We start from the raw sequence: 16,406 nt of genomic DNA on the forward strand, positions 1-16,406 counted from the left end.
AAAGGTAAGCAGATATGTGTTGTCGAAGGCTTTCATGGCCGGGATCACAGGGTTGTTGTATGTCTTTCGGGCTGTGTGGCCATGTTCCAGAAGCATTCTCTCCTGACGTTTCGCCCACATCTATGGCAGGCATCCATAGAGAATGCTTCTGGAACATGGCCACACAGCCCGAAAGACATACAACAACCCTGTAAGCAGATATGTTTGAGCTGCGTGGGAGGCGGGGCCAGGGCACGCTGGGCGGGAGGCGGGGCACCGCCCTGACGGTGCCCCGCCTCCCGCCCAGTGCGCCCTGGTCTAGCTGGCACCCCATTTTTAGACACACCCCATTTTTAGTTTGTATGGGAGGAAAGCATGTCTTAAAAGCAAAGAAACATAATAATAACAATAATGATAATAATTGTTGTTTTATGTTTGACGTTTTGTTCCTATGTATACACGCTACTGTAAGAAAATTGTGAGTTCGTTTACTATTTCTCTAAGGAAAGTAAAGCATTTAATGAGAGGGAAGATACAGTATTTATGTATTACGATACACAAACAGGAAAGATATTTCCTAAAATTCAAATGTCACATGTAAACATAAAAAGTGTTATTAATTATAATTAAAATTCCACTTTCATCTATATATATAAAAGAGTAATTAAATTTCGGCCTAGGACAAAACAACAAAACTACACATCCTAGAAACACTAAACTTGGCAGCACAACCCCTCATCCATGCCTCTACGTTCATACAACAAAAAGCTCCAGCTACTCCAGAAAATGGCCAGGCTTTGAGACTGCAAGGCTATTCACTGCTATTCCACCTGGCCAACAAAGGATTCCCATAAGGCACAGCAACGCGTGGCCAGGCAAAGCTAGTAATATATATTAATAGAATTTTAGATATATACAGTATTACATATTCCAGAAACTTGGTTACTTATTGGGATCTGATGAAAGAAACACAATCTACCTGTTTTGAAAAAGTTGTACCAGCACTCAATTCAGCCCCAGTATTTTGAAACCTTGAAACCGTCTGTCTATGCATATACACTTGAGAGCAGACATACTGTAATTCTATAGGACTTATTGCGAAGTAAACACACATAAGACTGCACCACAGATGTCTATCTATGGATAGACAGAAATCCATAGTGTTTTTTTTATTGTGCCAGAAGCTAACATACTACAAGTTGCTTCTGGTGTGAGAGAATCGGCTGCCTGCAAGGGCATTGCCCAGGGGACGCCTGGATGTGATACCATTCTGCTGGGAGGCTTCTCTTATGTCCCTGCATGCTAGGGCTGACAGATAGAAACTAACCCTTTAGGTCAGCAGTTCAGCCAGCACAAGGATTTAACCCATTGCGCCACTGCGGCTCCATAGGAGTGGTGATGCAAGCCAATTTTCCTTAAATAACTTCAAAACCAGACCACCCACCACATACATTTGTTTACTGTTAGGACCTACATCAAAGGTCTTTTTGTAGATCCCTTTGCTGCATTTGGATAGGTATGCCATGACTGATGACAGGGTTTTAGCCACTGTGGCCCCTTGTCTCTGGAACATTAGCCAGTTGATTTCCCCCCCTGCTATTTACCTAGGCTTCAGATGAGGAGCTCTGGTGTCCCTCCACATGTTTTGGCCCATTTCCTAAACCAGTCCTGGACAATACAGTCAACACTGAGCAATTAAGGGAGCCACAACAGCCAGTGTACTTTAGTGATTTGTGCACTGGACAACAACTCTAGAGTTGTTCCTGCTGAACAGCAGATTCAGTTCCTGCTGATCCATGGAAGCCCACTGGGTGACATTAGGTGAGTCACACTTTCTCAGCCTCAGTGATACATTGGCCTTAGGGTTTGCCATAAGTTGGAAATGGCTTGGAGACAACGCAACAAACAGGGCCACAGTTGCTCACTATAAAGAATGCTTTTAGTACATATGATTATTGTACTTACAATATGAATTTGCATTTTATTGTTGCTAGCCTTTCCATTACTGATTGAATTTAAATGCTATCCTTAAAATTTCTGTAAATGGCTTTGGGATTCTGTTTATACCTGAAAAAGGGTATACAGAAGTGTTAAGCAAGCATGTCTGAAATAAATCACAGATATATTGTACAAGACTCTGTTTTTCAATTTGCCAGGGAAGACTCAGAAGATGGTATTCACTCTTCTGGCAACATAAGATATGTTTGCACCTGGAACTTTTTCGTATGCAAAGTGGGTGCTGTGCCAGGGAGCTACAGTACATTGGGAAATGTGGGTGACAATACTGTAGTCATCTTTGTAGACTTATGGAAGATCTACACCACAGAATGAATGGTCTGGTACTACAGTACTTTAACTGCCATAGCTCAATGTTATGGGAAGTGTAGTTTGGGCAACAAAAGGAACCAGCATTCTTTGCAGAGAAAGCTACTTTGTAAAATCACAACTCCCATGATTCTATACCATTGAGCCATGGTAGTTAAAACGGTGTCAAACTGTATTACTTCTACAGTGTAGAAGATGCACTCTAAGTCACAAATAATCCTTAATTGTTTCTGATGCTTCCTCACTGTAAACGAAATAAAGGTATGTTGTCAAAGGCTTTCATGGCCAGAATAACTGGGTTGCTGTGTGTTTTCCTGGCTGTATGGCCATGTTCCAGAAGCATTCTCTCCTGACGTTTCACCCACATAAATGTCAGGCATTCTCAGAGGCTGTGAGGTCTGTTGGAAACTAGGCAAGTGGGGTTTATATAGCTGTGGAATGTCCAGGGTGGCAGAAAAAACTCTTGTCTGTCTGAGGCAGGTGTGAATGTTGCTATTGATCACCTTGATTAGCATTGAGTAGCCTTGCAGCTTCAAAGCCTGGCTGTGTCCTGCCAGGGTAAATCCTTTGTTGAGAGGTGTTAGCTGGCCCTGATTGATTCATGTCTGGAATTTCTCTGTTTTCAGAGTGTTGTTCCTTATGTACTGGCCTGATTTTATTTTTAAAAATACTGGTAGTCAGATTTTGTTCAATTTCATGGTTTCCTCCTTTCTGTCGAAACTGTCTACATGCTGTTGTTGAAGGCTTTAATGGCTGGAATCACTGGGTTGCTGTGAGTTTTCCGGGCTGTATGGCCATCTTCCAGAAGCATTCTCTCCTGACGTTTCACCCACATCTATGGCAAGCATCCTCAGAGGTTGTGAGGTCTGTTAGAAACTAGGCAAGTGGGTTTATATAATAATATCCAGGGTGGGAGAAAACTCTTGTCTGCCTGTGGCAAGTGTGAATGTTGCAATTGGCCACCTTGATTAGTTTGTGATTCCTTTATTTTATCACTTTTAAACTTATTTATCATGCAATTCTTTTGACACAAAATAAATAAATAAACCTTGATTAGCACTGAATAGCCTGGCAGCTTCATGCCTGGCTGTTTCCTGCATATGGGAATCCTTTGTTGGGAGGTATTAGCTAGCCCTGAATGTTTCTGAGTCTGGAATTCCCCACAGAAATGCTGGACCACTCTTAACAACCACAGTGTCAGTCTACACAGAGAAGCGATTGATATCCACAAGCATTTGGACAATTTCAGCAGAAAGGAGGAAAACATGAAACATGAAAACATTTCCTCCTGACCTCACAACTTCTGAGGATAGAATCACTATGCACAAACCTCTTTATTCCCCCACCCAGAACATTCTACATATATATAAACCTACTTGCCTAGTTTCCAGCAGACCTCACAAACTCTGAGGATGTCTGCCAGAAATGCAGGCGAAACGTCAGGAGAGAATGCTTCAAGAACATAGTCATACAGACAGGAAAAAACACAGCAACTCAGTATCCACATGCTTGTGTGATAATAAAATATAGAAATGTGTGCGCAAGCATGGAAACAATTTCCTCGCCTCATGTACTTCCAACTCTTCTTGAAGGCTACTTCCAACGAGTTGGGACTCTCGGCAAGCAGGACCCTCTCCGAATAATTTCAGAACGCCAGACCACGTTTTTCCACCGCCCAGGCTGCCTGGCTGCCTCTGGCGCAGTGTACTCTACCTTGCTTCCTACCCCCCCCCCCCCCGCCCCTCTCCCTGGCTGGTCCCGGCTCTGCTCGTGATTGGCGAACCGGGAGCAGCTCCAAAGGCGTGCAGCGCTCTCGTTGGCCGAGCCTGCCGCCCGTCTAACGGAGGGTGAAGGGGGAGGATCTGCGTGAGCATAGGCTGCAGGGCGGCCGCTGCCTGTGCCTGTCGGTGTCGGGGGCTGGTGCGCGAGGGGAGGAGGAGAGGGGCCGCGCACGCGCTCGGGTTTGGAGGAGGAGGAGGGGGGCTGCGTGCGCGCGCTGACTGGCTGGCTGGCAGGCAGGCTCTCGTGCCCTGTCTCGGCCAAGATGGCGGCAGGGGCGGCAGCAGCGGCGGCAGTGGCCCAGCTGGAAGGCCGCGAGTTCGAATACCTCATGAAGAAGCGCTCGGTGACCATCGGCCGTAACTCCTGGCAGGGCTCGGTGGACGTGAGCATGGGCCACTCCAGCTTCATCTCCCGGCGGCACCTCGAGATCTTCACCGCCCGCCCAGGCCCCGGCCGTTTCCAATAACAGCAAACGGGCGAGGGTGTGTAGCGCGGGAAGCGGGGCCAACCCTGGCCCCGCCTCCCACGGCGTCGACAGCGCCCCCTAGCGGCTGCGCCCGAGGCCACGGCTTTACGGGCCTCATAGGTCAAACCGGCCCTGGAATTCATTGAGATTCTATCAAATATTCATTAAAACTTATAGCAAAATATGCTGCAGATGTCCTGCAAAAACAAAGTTTTTGCAGTTTAATAAATTTTTCCATGTTTGTATGACAGAACCAATTGGGAAATGACATTTATAACCCAGGAACAAACATTGACTTACCTAGTGGTGTTGACGGCTTTCATGGCCAGGATCAGAGGGCTGTTGTGTGTTTTCTGGGCAGTAAGGCCATGTTCCAGAAGTATTCTCCTGACATTTTGCCCACATCTATGGCAGGCATCCTCAGAGGTGTTGAGGGTGAGATCCACTCCCTTGTTCAAGGAGCTCCATTGGCTGCCGTTTATTTTCCGGTCCCAATTCAAGGTGCAGACCATCACCTATAAAGCCCTAAACCAGGGGTCCCCAAACTTTTTAAACAGGGGGCCAGTTCACAATCCTTCGGATCGTTGGAGGGCTGGACTATGGTTGGCCACCGAGCAATAATAATAATAACAACAACAACAATAATAAAAAGAGGGTTGGCAGAGACCCTTTGGGCCATTGAGTCCAACCCCCTTCTGCCTCTGTGCACCAAAAGCACAAGCAAAGCATCCCTGACAGATGGTCACCCAGCCTCAATGTTAATAATAATAATAATAATAATAATGCAGGGTTTTGGAACACAATACTCCTGACCTCACAGTCGTGTTAAAAAACAAAGTATAGATTGTCGATGTTGCAATCCCAGGTGACAGCAGGATTAAGGAGAAACAACTGGAAAAGCTGACATGATATGAGGATTTAAAGATCGAATTACAAAGACTCTGGCACAAGCCAGTCAAGGTGGTCCCAGTGGTGATCGGCACACTGGGTGCAGTGCCTAAATGCCTTGGCCTGCACTTAAACACAATCGGCGCTGACAAAATTACCATCTGCCAGCTGCAGAAGGACACCTTACTGGGATCTGCGCGCATTATTCGCCGATACATCACACAGTCCTAGACACTTGGGAAGTGTCCGCCGTGTGATCCAATTCAACAGCCAGCAGAGTGTCTGCTGTGGACTCATCTTGTTGTGTTTCTAATAATAATAATAATAATAATAGGTTGTAAGAGAAGAAGAGACCTCTTGGGTCATTTAGCCCAACCCCCTTCTGCCCTTGTGCCGTAGGGGCCGGATAAATGGCTTCGATGGGCCGCATCCGGCCCCCGGGCCTTAGTTTGGGGACCCCTGCCCTAAACGGTTTGGGACCCACCTACCTTCGTGACCATATCTCCTATCATAAACCTGCCCGATCCCTTCGATCGTCAGGGGGAGGCTCTCCTGTCACCACTGCCAATATCTCAGGCCTGCCTTGTGGGAACAAGGGAGAGGGCCTTCTCTGCTGGATAAAGGTGAACTACAACTCCCAGATTCCCAGGTCAATCACCCCCCCCCCTGCTGTGGCCCCCCGATTGTGTAACTCATTGCCCGGTGAGATTAGGCAAGCCCCCACACTAGCAGCCTCTAAGAAAGACCTGAAAACATGGCTCTTCCGTTGTGCCTTTGGAGAGTAATCACTACATACATCCCTTTTGCTGCTCTCCTTCAATATTTGTCCTCCATATCGCACCGCCACTTTATGACTCTGTCCTCTGTGGTTTTTACTCCTACTTCCTTTCTCACCTCGAGTTTTAATCTAGTGTTCATGTGGCCCGCCCATGGTTTTATTGTTCTTTTGATCTTGTTTAATGTAGTGTATATTTTCTTTTATTGTGTTATAATTTTTCCTTTTTCTGGGGCATTTGTCTTTTTGGCTGTATTGCTGACTGGTCTTCTAGGGCTTGTTTCTTAACATGGAGACACTGTAAAATCATTCTTTTTCTGGACTTAGTTGGAGGAGCAAAACTGGTCTGCAAGAGTTTTGTCCCTTATCTTGGGGACATGAGAGAAGCCTCCCAGCAGGGTGGTAACACATCTGGGCATCCCCTGGTCATTGTCTCTGTAGACGGCCAATTCTCTCACACCAGAAGCGACTTGACTCAATTCGCTTCTGACATGATAAAAAAATCCCTTATCTTCTGGGAACACAGTTATCACAAGTAAAAGCAATTGCTACTTTGTATAGAATTTCATCATGACTGCTAGCTCCCTGGATCTTCTAAGCAATAAAATAAAGAATGCAGAGGATGTTTTTATATTAAATATTCTAAGTCGATCAAACACTGTATTTAATTGGTGTCATTTTCTTTATGTACCCAATATCCAAAGTTGAAATTGCACCGTCACTTAGATTTTAGGCCCATACATCTTGGTGACAAAGTACATGTTTCTCATTTAGAAGTCTCAGATTCCATACACATAAAAATAATCATGATAGTGTGCTAGACTCTTCATGAAAGTTTAGCTGGACTCTTCAAACAAGATTTCTTTAAAAAGTAGATTTGTGAATGGAAAATCTAGCTGATGAAGATTTGAAATTGTAATAATTTTAGTCTTAACACAGTATGTAGCCAAGAGGTTTCAGGCATTCAAATTAAGATCCACCAGATATTGTGATTGTTTATCTTTGTCATTCCAAAAGTTCTATGCAACCTAAAACAATTAAAATCCTCCCTTTCTGAAACTATATTCCTATTTCTGTGCTTAGCAAAACATACATAATCCTTGTTGCTGGAATACAGAAATAGAAAGAACCCCGACAGTTTTGATATTCAGTAATATGGCCTTTATGACATCAGTAGAAGCTAAACTGAACAAGATTCAAATGCAAAAGAAAATGGCTGTCTGAATCAAATTAAGCTCTGTCCTCTCTAAGAGCCCTAATCCCTCTTTTTGGACCTGATTCTCAGACTGCGGATCCCCAAATTTTATAATGGCCCCATATGTTCCTGGGAGCAGTTCCTTCAGAACAACACTTTCTGACACCTAAAACCTAGTAGAAATTGGGAGATTTAAAAATAATTTCACTTCATTTCAAGGTTGCATTTTCAGCCCACGCAGGCCAAATGTAACCATGTTCACTGTTGCCCACCCTGAATTCAAAATGCACTATGAATTACTGTTTTGGAAAAGCTACTTCTTGTTACTGTCAATCCTAGTATTTTTCCTTCCGATGGCAGGGCTTCCACAATGGTTTTCTTATTTCAAGCAACCTTTATAGCAAAACCATCAGAAGGCTTTCTGAGGTTCGCCACTTAGTGCTTACCTCTGGGAAAAAGATATCTAGTGTTGCTACTAGCTTCTTTGTTTTATTGCTTGCCAAAGAAGCAAAATTGGGGGGAGTCAGTTCTTAGCTGCCAGCTCAGTAAGATAACAAGTACAGTAGAGTCTCACTTATCCAACATAAATGGGCCAGGAGAACATTGGATAAGCAAAAATGTTGGATAATAAGGAGGGATTAAGGAAAAGCCTATTAAACGTCAAATTACTTTATGATTTTACAAATTAAGCACCAAAATATCATGTTTTACAACAAGTCTGCCACTTGTTTGGGAGTGTGGCTGCACTTGTGTTGTTGTTGGGCATGTTGACACGCTGTGCGTAGCTGTATAGAGAAACAGCTGTGGATCCGGGTGGGAGGCAGACTTCATTAGATAATACAGAACGTTGGATAAGCGAGACTCTACTGTAGCAATTCCCCTCCATTGTGTTTCCAGGAGCATCCCAAGTCCTAGACTCCTGAAAACAGAATGATGTGCTGCTTTTTGCAATCAGAGAGATATACTATTCCCTGAAAAAAGATGTGGAGTTTTGTGTGCGGACTTTTGAAAGGAACTGGTGGTTTACAGACCAGGAGTTCCCCATGAGTCCAAGAAAAATGTAAAACAGCAACCTATTCATAGGAAAGAACCTGAACAAAACTTTTAAAATTAAATGATAACTCCACGTTTTAGAAACCTGTTACAAGTATCCATTTGCTTTAAAAGCAGAAGTAGGACCCTGAGGCACCAAGTGGACTGTAACCTCTAATATTGTCACCAATGGTTGGGGATGATGAGAAGAAGTGAAAAATGCCAGGATGGACATAGGCCATATGACTCTCCAGACTATCTGAAAGACCCTGTCTCCTTATCTATACCTGCCAGGACACTTAGGATCTTCAGGTGAAGACTTTCTCTCTTCCCCACTACCTTTACAGGCTTGCTTGGAGAGAACATAGCAAAGAGATAGACGTCTCAGCAGCTTCTCTCACCCTCAAGAATGCCCTTCAATAGAATGCGAGGCCCTTCTTTCTTTGCATTTTGTAGACAAAGACATTTTTATTTAAATAAGCGTTCAATGTATAAAGCAAGGAGCATTTTTATTGAGTACATTTTGCTTCTCTTTTTAACATTATATATTTTCAATTTATTCTGAAATTATTCTAAAAATCATGTTTGGAAGCCACTTTGAGTCCCGGTCTTGGGGAAAAAGCGACATACTAAGCACAAGATCTCCTTATGCATACACTCCAAAAGCAACACTGTTACATAAATGTTTGTTTTATTTTCCCATTTATAGAATGAGTCTGCAAATCTTGAAGGGAGAAAATATTAGTGATGACATAGGTGCTGAAAACTGTGCCATACTCGTCACATCTCCAGAGCTCACAGGCAGGCCTTCCATTCTTCGTCCATCACAGAAAGAAAATGTTCCACCAAAAAAAATAAAGAAGTTTATGAAGGTATGATAATATTTAATATCACTCTTTTCTAGACCAACAGTTTTAGTATCTGTAAGTATTTAGTATCAAAATATTTAACAATGTTTCAGTGGTGGGGATGAGAGGAGGCTTCTAGAATCATAGAATCATAGAATAGTAGAGTTGGAAGAGACCACATGGGCCATCTAGTCCAACCCCCTGCTAAGAAGCAGGAAATCGCATTCAAAGCACCCCCGACAGATGGCCATCCAGCCTCTGCTTAAAAGCCTCCAAGGAAGGAGCCTCCACCACGGCCCCGGGGAGAGAGTTCCACTGTCGAACAGCTCTCACAGTGAGGAAGTTCTTCCTGATGTTCAGGTGGAAAGGAGATTCTTCCTGATGTTCAGGTGGAAAGGAGATATGTGACAGCTAAAATACAGAATACCCTGGAAGGTATCTAACTCCTATGTCTTTAATGTTCTGACAGGCGCTTATACCGTGTGTCTTTTCTTTACATCAGTGATTTATTAGTTTTAATTTTGATTCTTCCCGCTTCTTGTTAACAGCTGTCAAGTTGAATTCAACTTATGGCAAACCCATCAATGAGAGACTTTCTAGTATTCTATCAGCAGCAGTCCTGCCTCATATTTTGCAGCATCTGTGGTTGACTGTATCTATCTGTAATGCTGTATCTGTATCTCACCCTTCCTACTACCTTATCAGGCATTATTGTCTTTTCCATTGAGTCATTTTTATTATATGGCCAAAGTAAAGCAGTATTCTAGGGAAAGTTAAGGCATGATTTGCTCCAGTACCCACTGAGTGGTCTTTTCAGTAGTCCACATTATCTGTAGAATTCTTCTCCAGCCCCACGTTTCAAACATGGGGCTTCATTGTCCAGCTTTCACAGCCATTTATAGAAATTAGAAATTCAATGACATTGTTTGCTTATAAATTACACATCAAGGAAACCAAATCTTGTGACACATGGAATTTTGAATGGTTTTAATGGTATAATGTTTTAATTTATGAATTTGTCAAATTTTTGGCTTATGTAGTGTGTATTTCTGTTTAGTTTGCCTATATGATGTTTTTGTTTTGTTGTATTTTTATGTTATGTAATTTAATCATTGTACACCACTTGGAATCCCACCCATGAGAGAAAAGTGGGATAAAATAAATGAATAATAATAATAATCCTTTCATGGGGATGGGAATATATACCGAGTGTTTCCAATTTATGGGATTTTTTTGTTTTCTGTATTGACAGATTTTAGTTAGAATTAGAACAGATTCAGCATTTGTAGTCTGAAGCAGCTCTATTGGTAAGCGATCTGCTTCTGGTGATTTATTTCTTCTAAGTGGTCTGAATGCAGCTTCCACATCACTTTCTGATGTATGTTCATCTTTATAAGGTTTTTCCTGAAACAAAGTGGTCTCTTTCATAGAATTCTTCAATGTATTGTTTCCATCATATTTTTATTTTTATTTATCAACATAATGTGTTCTTCTGCTAGTTGTAGAGCATTTCCACTCATGATTTAAAATTCCATTTGTTTTTTTGTTTTTTAGATCTTTGAGAATAAGTCTTCCTTTTTGTCATCACTTTTATTTCTTTGCATTAATTAGTTCTCATTCAGGCAGAGAAATAATTGAATTCGTGCTTCTTGTCTGTCTTTAACTGCTTAAAGAATTTCATCACTCATCCATTGAGGCTTTTCTTTCTTTTGGGCTACAGATAGTGTCTTTTTGCATTCCTCCCTGACAGTGTTTCTGACTTCAGTTCAGAATTCTAGTTCCCGTTCACTTAGTTTTTATAATAACAAATCCATTTTTCACATCTTGAAATTCTACAGGGATATTCTTCAGGTTGTATTTCAGCACAATTTCCTCCTGGCCTTGACTTCACATAGAGAATAGAACTTCTCAATCTTCTGTTTCTAATTACGAAGTCTATTTGATTTTTATATTGGCCATGAGATGATGTCTAGGCATACAGCTGTTGTTTGGGTTGCTTGAAGAATGTGTTTGCAAAGAACACACTATTGGCTTCACAAAATTCAATCAGTCATTCTCCTGTTTCATTTCTTAATTCTAGACCGACATTTTCTGTAATCTTTCATTCTGCTCTATTTCCTATTTTTGCATTCTAATCATCACTGATTAACATCTTCTTTTATGTATATTCAGTTTCCCACCTTACTCCAGCATAAAATCTTTCAGATTCTTCTTTTGCCACTGTGTTTAGATCATAAAGTTGAATTATAGTTATCTCGATGTGTTTTCCCTAAAGTCATTAATATGATTAAGTCAAACTGCATTACATCCTTGAACTACATTGGCTTCATCTTTCTATGAATGTCACCACATTTTGTCTTAGATTTTCTTTTCCTGAGTAAAACACTGTATAATTATTCAATTCTTCAATTATGTAGGTTTTATTTCTGCTTTTAATTATTAATATATATTGATGTTTGTTTGTTTTTCATACATTGCTTCAAGTGACTCCTTTTTAAGCTGTAGAAAGCAGGGCATAAGTACCCAATCAATGTCTAGGTATGTGTTGTGTGTATGCATTTTGGCTCTGCAGATCTCTGATAAATTTTCTCTCCTAAGGTAACTTTTCAAACTCCTATCCGGGATCCTCAGACTCGCAAATTCCTGAGTCCAGATGTAAGGAAGAAACCTGAAACTTCTCCATTAGTAGATGACTGCATTCCAAAAGATCTTCTCTTGCCTCCAGTCAGTGTTGAGTGAGTAAAACTGTGATTTTATGTAGGTAGATTCAAAATAGATTGTAATATAGTCAATGATATCCCAGGAAGTGTTGGGCTGTCATACAGCTGTCTTCAGGTTGTTGGAAGAGAATATGGGTTTTAGGAAGCTGTTTTTTTCTGGACTTCAAGCATATGAGTAGAAGCAGTGATATTTGCCAAAAAATTCTTTTCACTGAGAATGATTGCGAAACTGTAACTACTCCTGATTTAAAACGCAGTAAGGACAATTGCATTCATGTAACAAGAACGTAGTCATCCACATGTTTTTGCCAGCTTGGAGACAAACAGGCATTGTTGTGTTAATATCACAGCTACTTTGATTTTAATGGAAAGAACTAAATTTTGCAGTTGCAGTTGACAGTTGTTTTCCAGATGCAATTACAAGGTGATTGACTCCACTCTAGAGAGCTGAGTGTCCAGAGGAGGGCAACTAAAATGATCAAAGGTCTGGAAACCATGCCCTATGAGGAGCAGCTTAAAGAGCTGGGTATGTTTAGCCTACAGAGGAAAAGGTTGAGTGGGGATATGTTAGCCATGTATAAATTTGTGAAAGAGTGTCTTAGGGGAGAAGGAAGTAGGCTTGTTTTCTGCTGCACTGGGGAGACTAGGGCTCAGTGTACTGGATTCAAATGACAGGAAAGAAGATTCCACCTAAAGAATATCCTGACCATAAGAGCTGTTGAACAATGGAACCCTCTGCCTCAGAGTATGGCGGAGGCTCCTTCTTTGGAGGCTTCTAAACAGAGTCTAGATGGCCATCTGTTTGGGGTGTTTTTTCTGCATGGCAGGTGATTGGACTAGATGGCCCATGTGGTCTGTTCCAACTTTATGATTATCTGAAGATTCCTGTTGAAGCATCAGTTTTCTTGGATCTATGAAAACAAGTATGTTGTATTCTGATGATTACTAGACTGATATTTTTCGTGCCGGATTAAGTCAATTTTATTTTTAGATGTTACAGAATCATTAAGAACTTTATTGCTTTTAGTTGTTTGATTTAATGTATATACATTTTGCTGATTGTTTTTCATTTCTGCTGATAAATACCCAAGGGGCTTTGGTAATTGGGAAGTAAGCAAATGGTCTAAATTGATAAAGTGAGCAATGTAATCTGATCCAGTGTGCATTTACTTGAAAGTGAACCCCACTGAGTTCAGCTTGGATTACTTCAAAACATGTGTTCCTAGAATTAAAGTCTAGACACTGCAAGACTTTCATAAACCTGACAACATAGTATCTGAAGCCGACAGTGAATATCCTTTTTTTGGTTAATAAGCAATGGCCCCCTCTGAAAGAAAAATCTGAATGCCAAATGTGTACTTTTTATTTTAACTGTCTTTAGAAGGCTAAATTAACTAATTTGTGATGGTTCTGTGTCAAGGACAGAACGCCACAAGATCAAAGATAACAGAGTTTATTGGATTTACAGAACTCAAAATGCCCGTAAAAGACAAGGGCCAGGCAACATTAGCCTCAAAAAGCAAAAAAAAGGGGCAAGAAAAACGTTTAAAAGATAAACCGGATTAAACCGGAGTTTAATCCGGGTAAAATCAAAACAGCTTGCTTCAGCTTGGGAACAAACAAAACAGAAGCTGGGAAACAAAGAGTTCAAAAGAATGTAACTAATTGGCAGCAGATGCCTCTCTGCTGCCAGTACTATGTTTTGAGTAACTTAGAAGTCACTCCTACACACAGCAGGCAAACTTCCAATACAAACACAACAGCCGAGGGTTGAAGCAGTAGAGTAGTCCCAGTTCTTTCCGAAGGTCGATAGGCAGAAGCAGACGTTTGCAGTTTTCCAAGTCCAGAAGGAGAATCCAAGCCTGTAGTCAGTTCAGTCCGTAAATCCAGAGTAGCAGATGGCGTCCGTCAAGAAGACGACGGAAGGTCAAAGCTATTGAGATTAAGCAGAGGTTTGCACAAACAAAAGCCCACACAATTCCTCCCGCCGTCTGAACCCAAATTCCAAAACAACTTACGTAATCAGCACACGAAACACACCCGTCTTCAGGAAAACGTCCCACACAGATCCCAAGCGTTTGTCCAAATTACCTTGCCCAACGCAATTTGCTATTGCTCCCAAGCCCCATTTTATGCCAGTTACAAGTCCTCATCACTATCAGCTGTCCTCCTTAACCCGGGCGTTTCCTCATCACTTTCCTCATCAGAACTGGAACACCTCTGACTACGCCCCACAGCATCCCCAGCTGTGGATCCCGTCCCATCCCTCCAGCTTGTCCATGGGTCTAGTCCTGAAGGTCCCCAATCATCTTCCATCCCATCATTGCCAGTGGCACCCAATTCCTCCCTTACCCGAGTCCAATCCATCTCATCCTCTTCTGAGCTAACCAGCTCTTCCTCCATTCTCTCCGTAAACCCCTCAAAAGACTCTTCGTCAGATGGTTCTGCAAAGATATCTCGCAGCCTCTTTCTTTCTCGCTCCTCGAGAGTATCTGACTCTCGAGGAGTCTTACGTCCACGCCTGCCAGTAGCAGAGCCATGAGGCTCAATCATAACATTCTGCCTTTCCACAGGAATCAACCACTACTAATAACAGATACTGATTTAGCAAAAGAGGAGATAGCGACAGAAGGAAAGCTCAGCTTTGATTCTCCAAATGATGTCATCCCAGAAAAAAACAGAGCACATACTCCTGAATCGTCTGTGTTGAATGATCCAGATCCGTTCAAGAGCACCAGTGGCCTTCTGAATTCCCCTAAAAATCAACCAGTGTCTCTTTTGCAAGTTTGCACAAGAAAAGAAGCAATGGATAGAAATTCTCTTTCACTTTGTTCAGTTTATCTGGAATCTGCTACTGAAAATAATCTGTCTGAGGAAACAAGCTATGAACCAGCAAGTTCTTTTAACTCCACTTCATTGCTAGATAGTGATTCCTCAAAGCAAATATTAAGCCTCAATCAAGCTATAAAGCAAAATTTGAACAATGCTTGCAAGACTGAGCTACTTTCAGTGGCACTTATAGAAAATAATATCTCATCGCCTGTGCTAGAATCTGGTAGCTTTGGAAGTCTCAGTTATTGTAAAAGAAAAGAAAAGGGTAAATGTCAAACAAGCACTGGAACAGAAGAGAATTCTGTTCCCAAAGCAGCATATAGCTTTGATTTTGAGAAGTTTGATCCTAACTTCAACCCATTTGGAGGCGGTTCCAAATTACAGAATTCACCTGACTGTGCTGTGTTCACCATTGAAAGGAGTGATACCCAAGAGGACAGTGGACTGTTCAAAGAAGCAGAGCAGCATAATTTCCCTGAGGAATCAAGGGCTGTAGAAACAACATTTGAAAAACAGTAAGTGTTCTGTAAGTGCATTTAGAGTAGTTCTGGACTTCAGAAATGTAGTAGAAGCTCATGAAAAGTAACCTATTTTTTGTTCCTGGACTAAATCTAAGTATTTGGTAACAGTAGATTACATATGCAGTAGAAAATAGCATATAACCTAAATCTGTAAATAAATAATTTCAAGTTGCTCAGTATTCTTTTCAGAGATATATTAAAACATAGATGGCTTAATTGCTTAATTGGGGATTAGTATTTAATTTTTGTGAAAAGAAGCTTCTTTTATCTAAATGTCCACAGGTAAAGGGCAAAAGAAAACCTGCATGTACAAAAACAAATTTAAAAGTATATTGAATCAGATGTCCTTAGAACATGTGGATATAACAGTCTTCTTATTTTTATAGGAAAGAGATTGAAGAGCAGATTGCAGCTGAAGAACAGAATGTAACAAAAGTAGAAACTCAAACTGAACCTTCAAGTGAATTGGTATTGTCTTTTGTTTTGTTTTTTTAATTCCTTTTTATTGCTATATTTAGGATCTAGCATGTTTTGGGTGTGGGAATATGCTAAAAACTGCACTGGAGGCTTTAAATCTCAAGAATCATGCCTGGGAACCTCATCTTTATTGCTGTAAGAAATTGAGACATCTCTACAGCTTGGCAGCTTTGAAGCCCAGGTTGTCTTTCAAAACACACACTTTATCCACTCCTGATGCAAAATTTCCCAAACAACATGCTCTGATCTTTTAAGAAAATAAAATAGAGTACAGTTTAACCAAATGACATACAGGTGAAGGGAAGCAAGTTAAACAACACATGGAATCTATAGTTATCTCTTTTCTGAGCGTTTCTCTAATCTATTCTTCATTTCTTAGATGAACCAAAGTATTGCATCAGCTGTGGTTTTACGTCAACAAAGTTCATTACATGAGGCTGCAAATGGTCTAACTCAGAAACCACATCAGGCAGAAACAGTAATGAATAATGGCAGTTTTTTGGATATAGACAATGAAGAGTTCAGATCACCCACTGATGGTAAGTGTAGTAGAATTGAAATGCCTA

The 16,406-nt window shown here is 41.4% G+C and overlaps 1 protein-coding gene across 6 annotated transcripts in view; it reads left to right on the forward strand.

The window, feature by feature from the left end:
• The window catches only part of LOC134294703 (transforming acidic coiled-coil-containing protein 3-like), a 755,386-nt gene that overhangs the window by 725,664 nt on the left and 13,316 nt on the right, over positions 1-16,406 (forward strand). For 3 of the 6 annotated variants that reach the window (XM_062966299.1, XM_062966302.1, XM_062966300.1), the window contains exons 3-7: positions 9,152-9,314; positions 11,889-12,025; positions 14,584-15,357; positions 15,750-15,831; positions 16,220-16,379. In XM_062966299.1, coding sequence (XP_062822369.1) covers positions 9,152-9,314; positions 11,889-12,025; positions 14,584-15,357; positions 15,750-15,831; positions 16,220-16,379 — 1,316 coding nt within the window. Of the gene's footprint in view, positions 1-8,068; positions 8,755-9,151; positions 9,315-11,888; positions 12,026-14,583; positions 15,358-15,749; positions 15,832-16,219; positions 16,380-16,406 lie in introns of those variants that run through there. The other 3 variants (XM_062966301.1, XM_062966303.1, XM_062966304.1) reach the window with 3 other exon arrangements.

The sequence above is a fragment of the Anolis carolinensis genome, unplaced genomic scaffold, assembly GCF_035594765.1.
Source record: "Anolis carolinensis isolate JA03-04 unplaced genomic scaffold, rAnoCar3.1.pri scaffold_19, whole genome shotgun sequence".
NCBI classification, from domain to species: domain Eukaryota; kingdom Metazoa; phylum Chordata; class Lepidosauria; order Squamata; family Dactyloidae; genus Anolis; species Anolis carolinensis.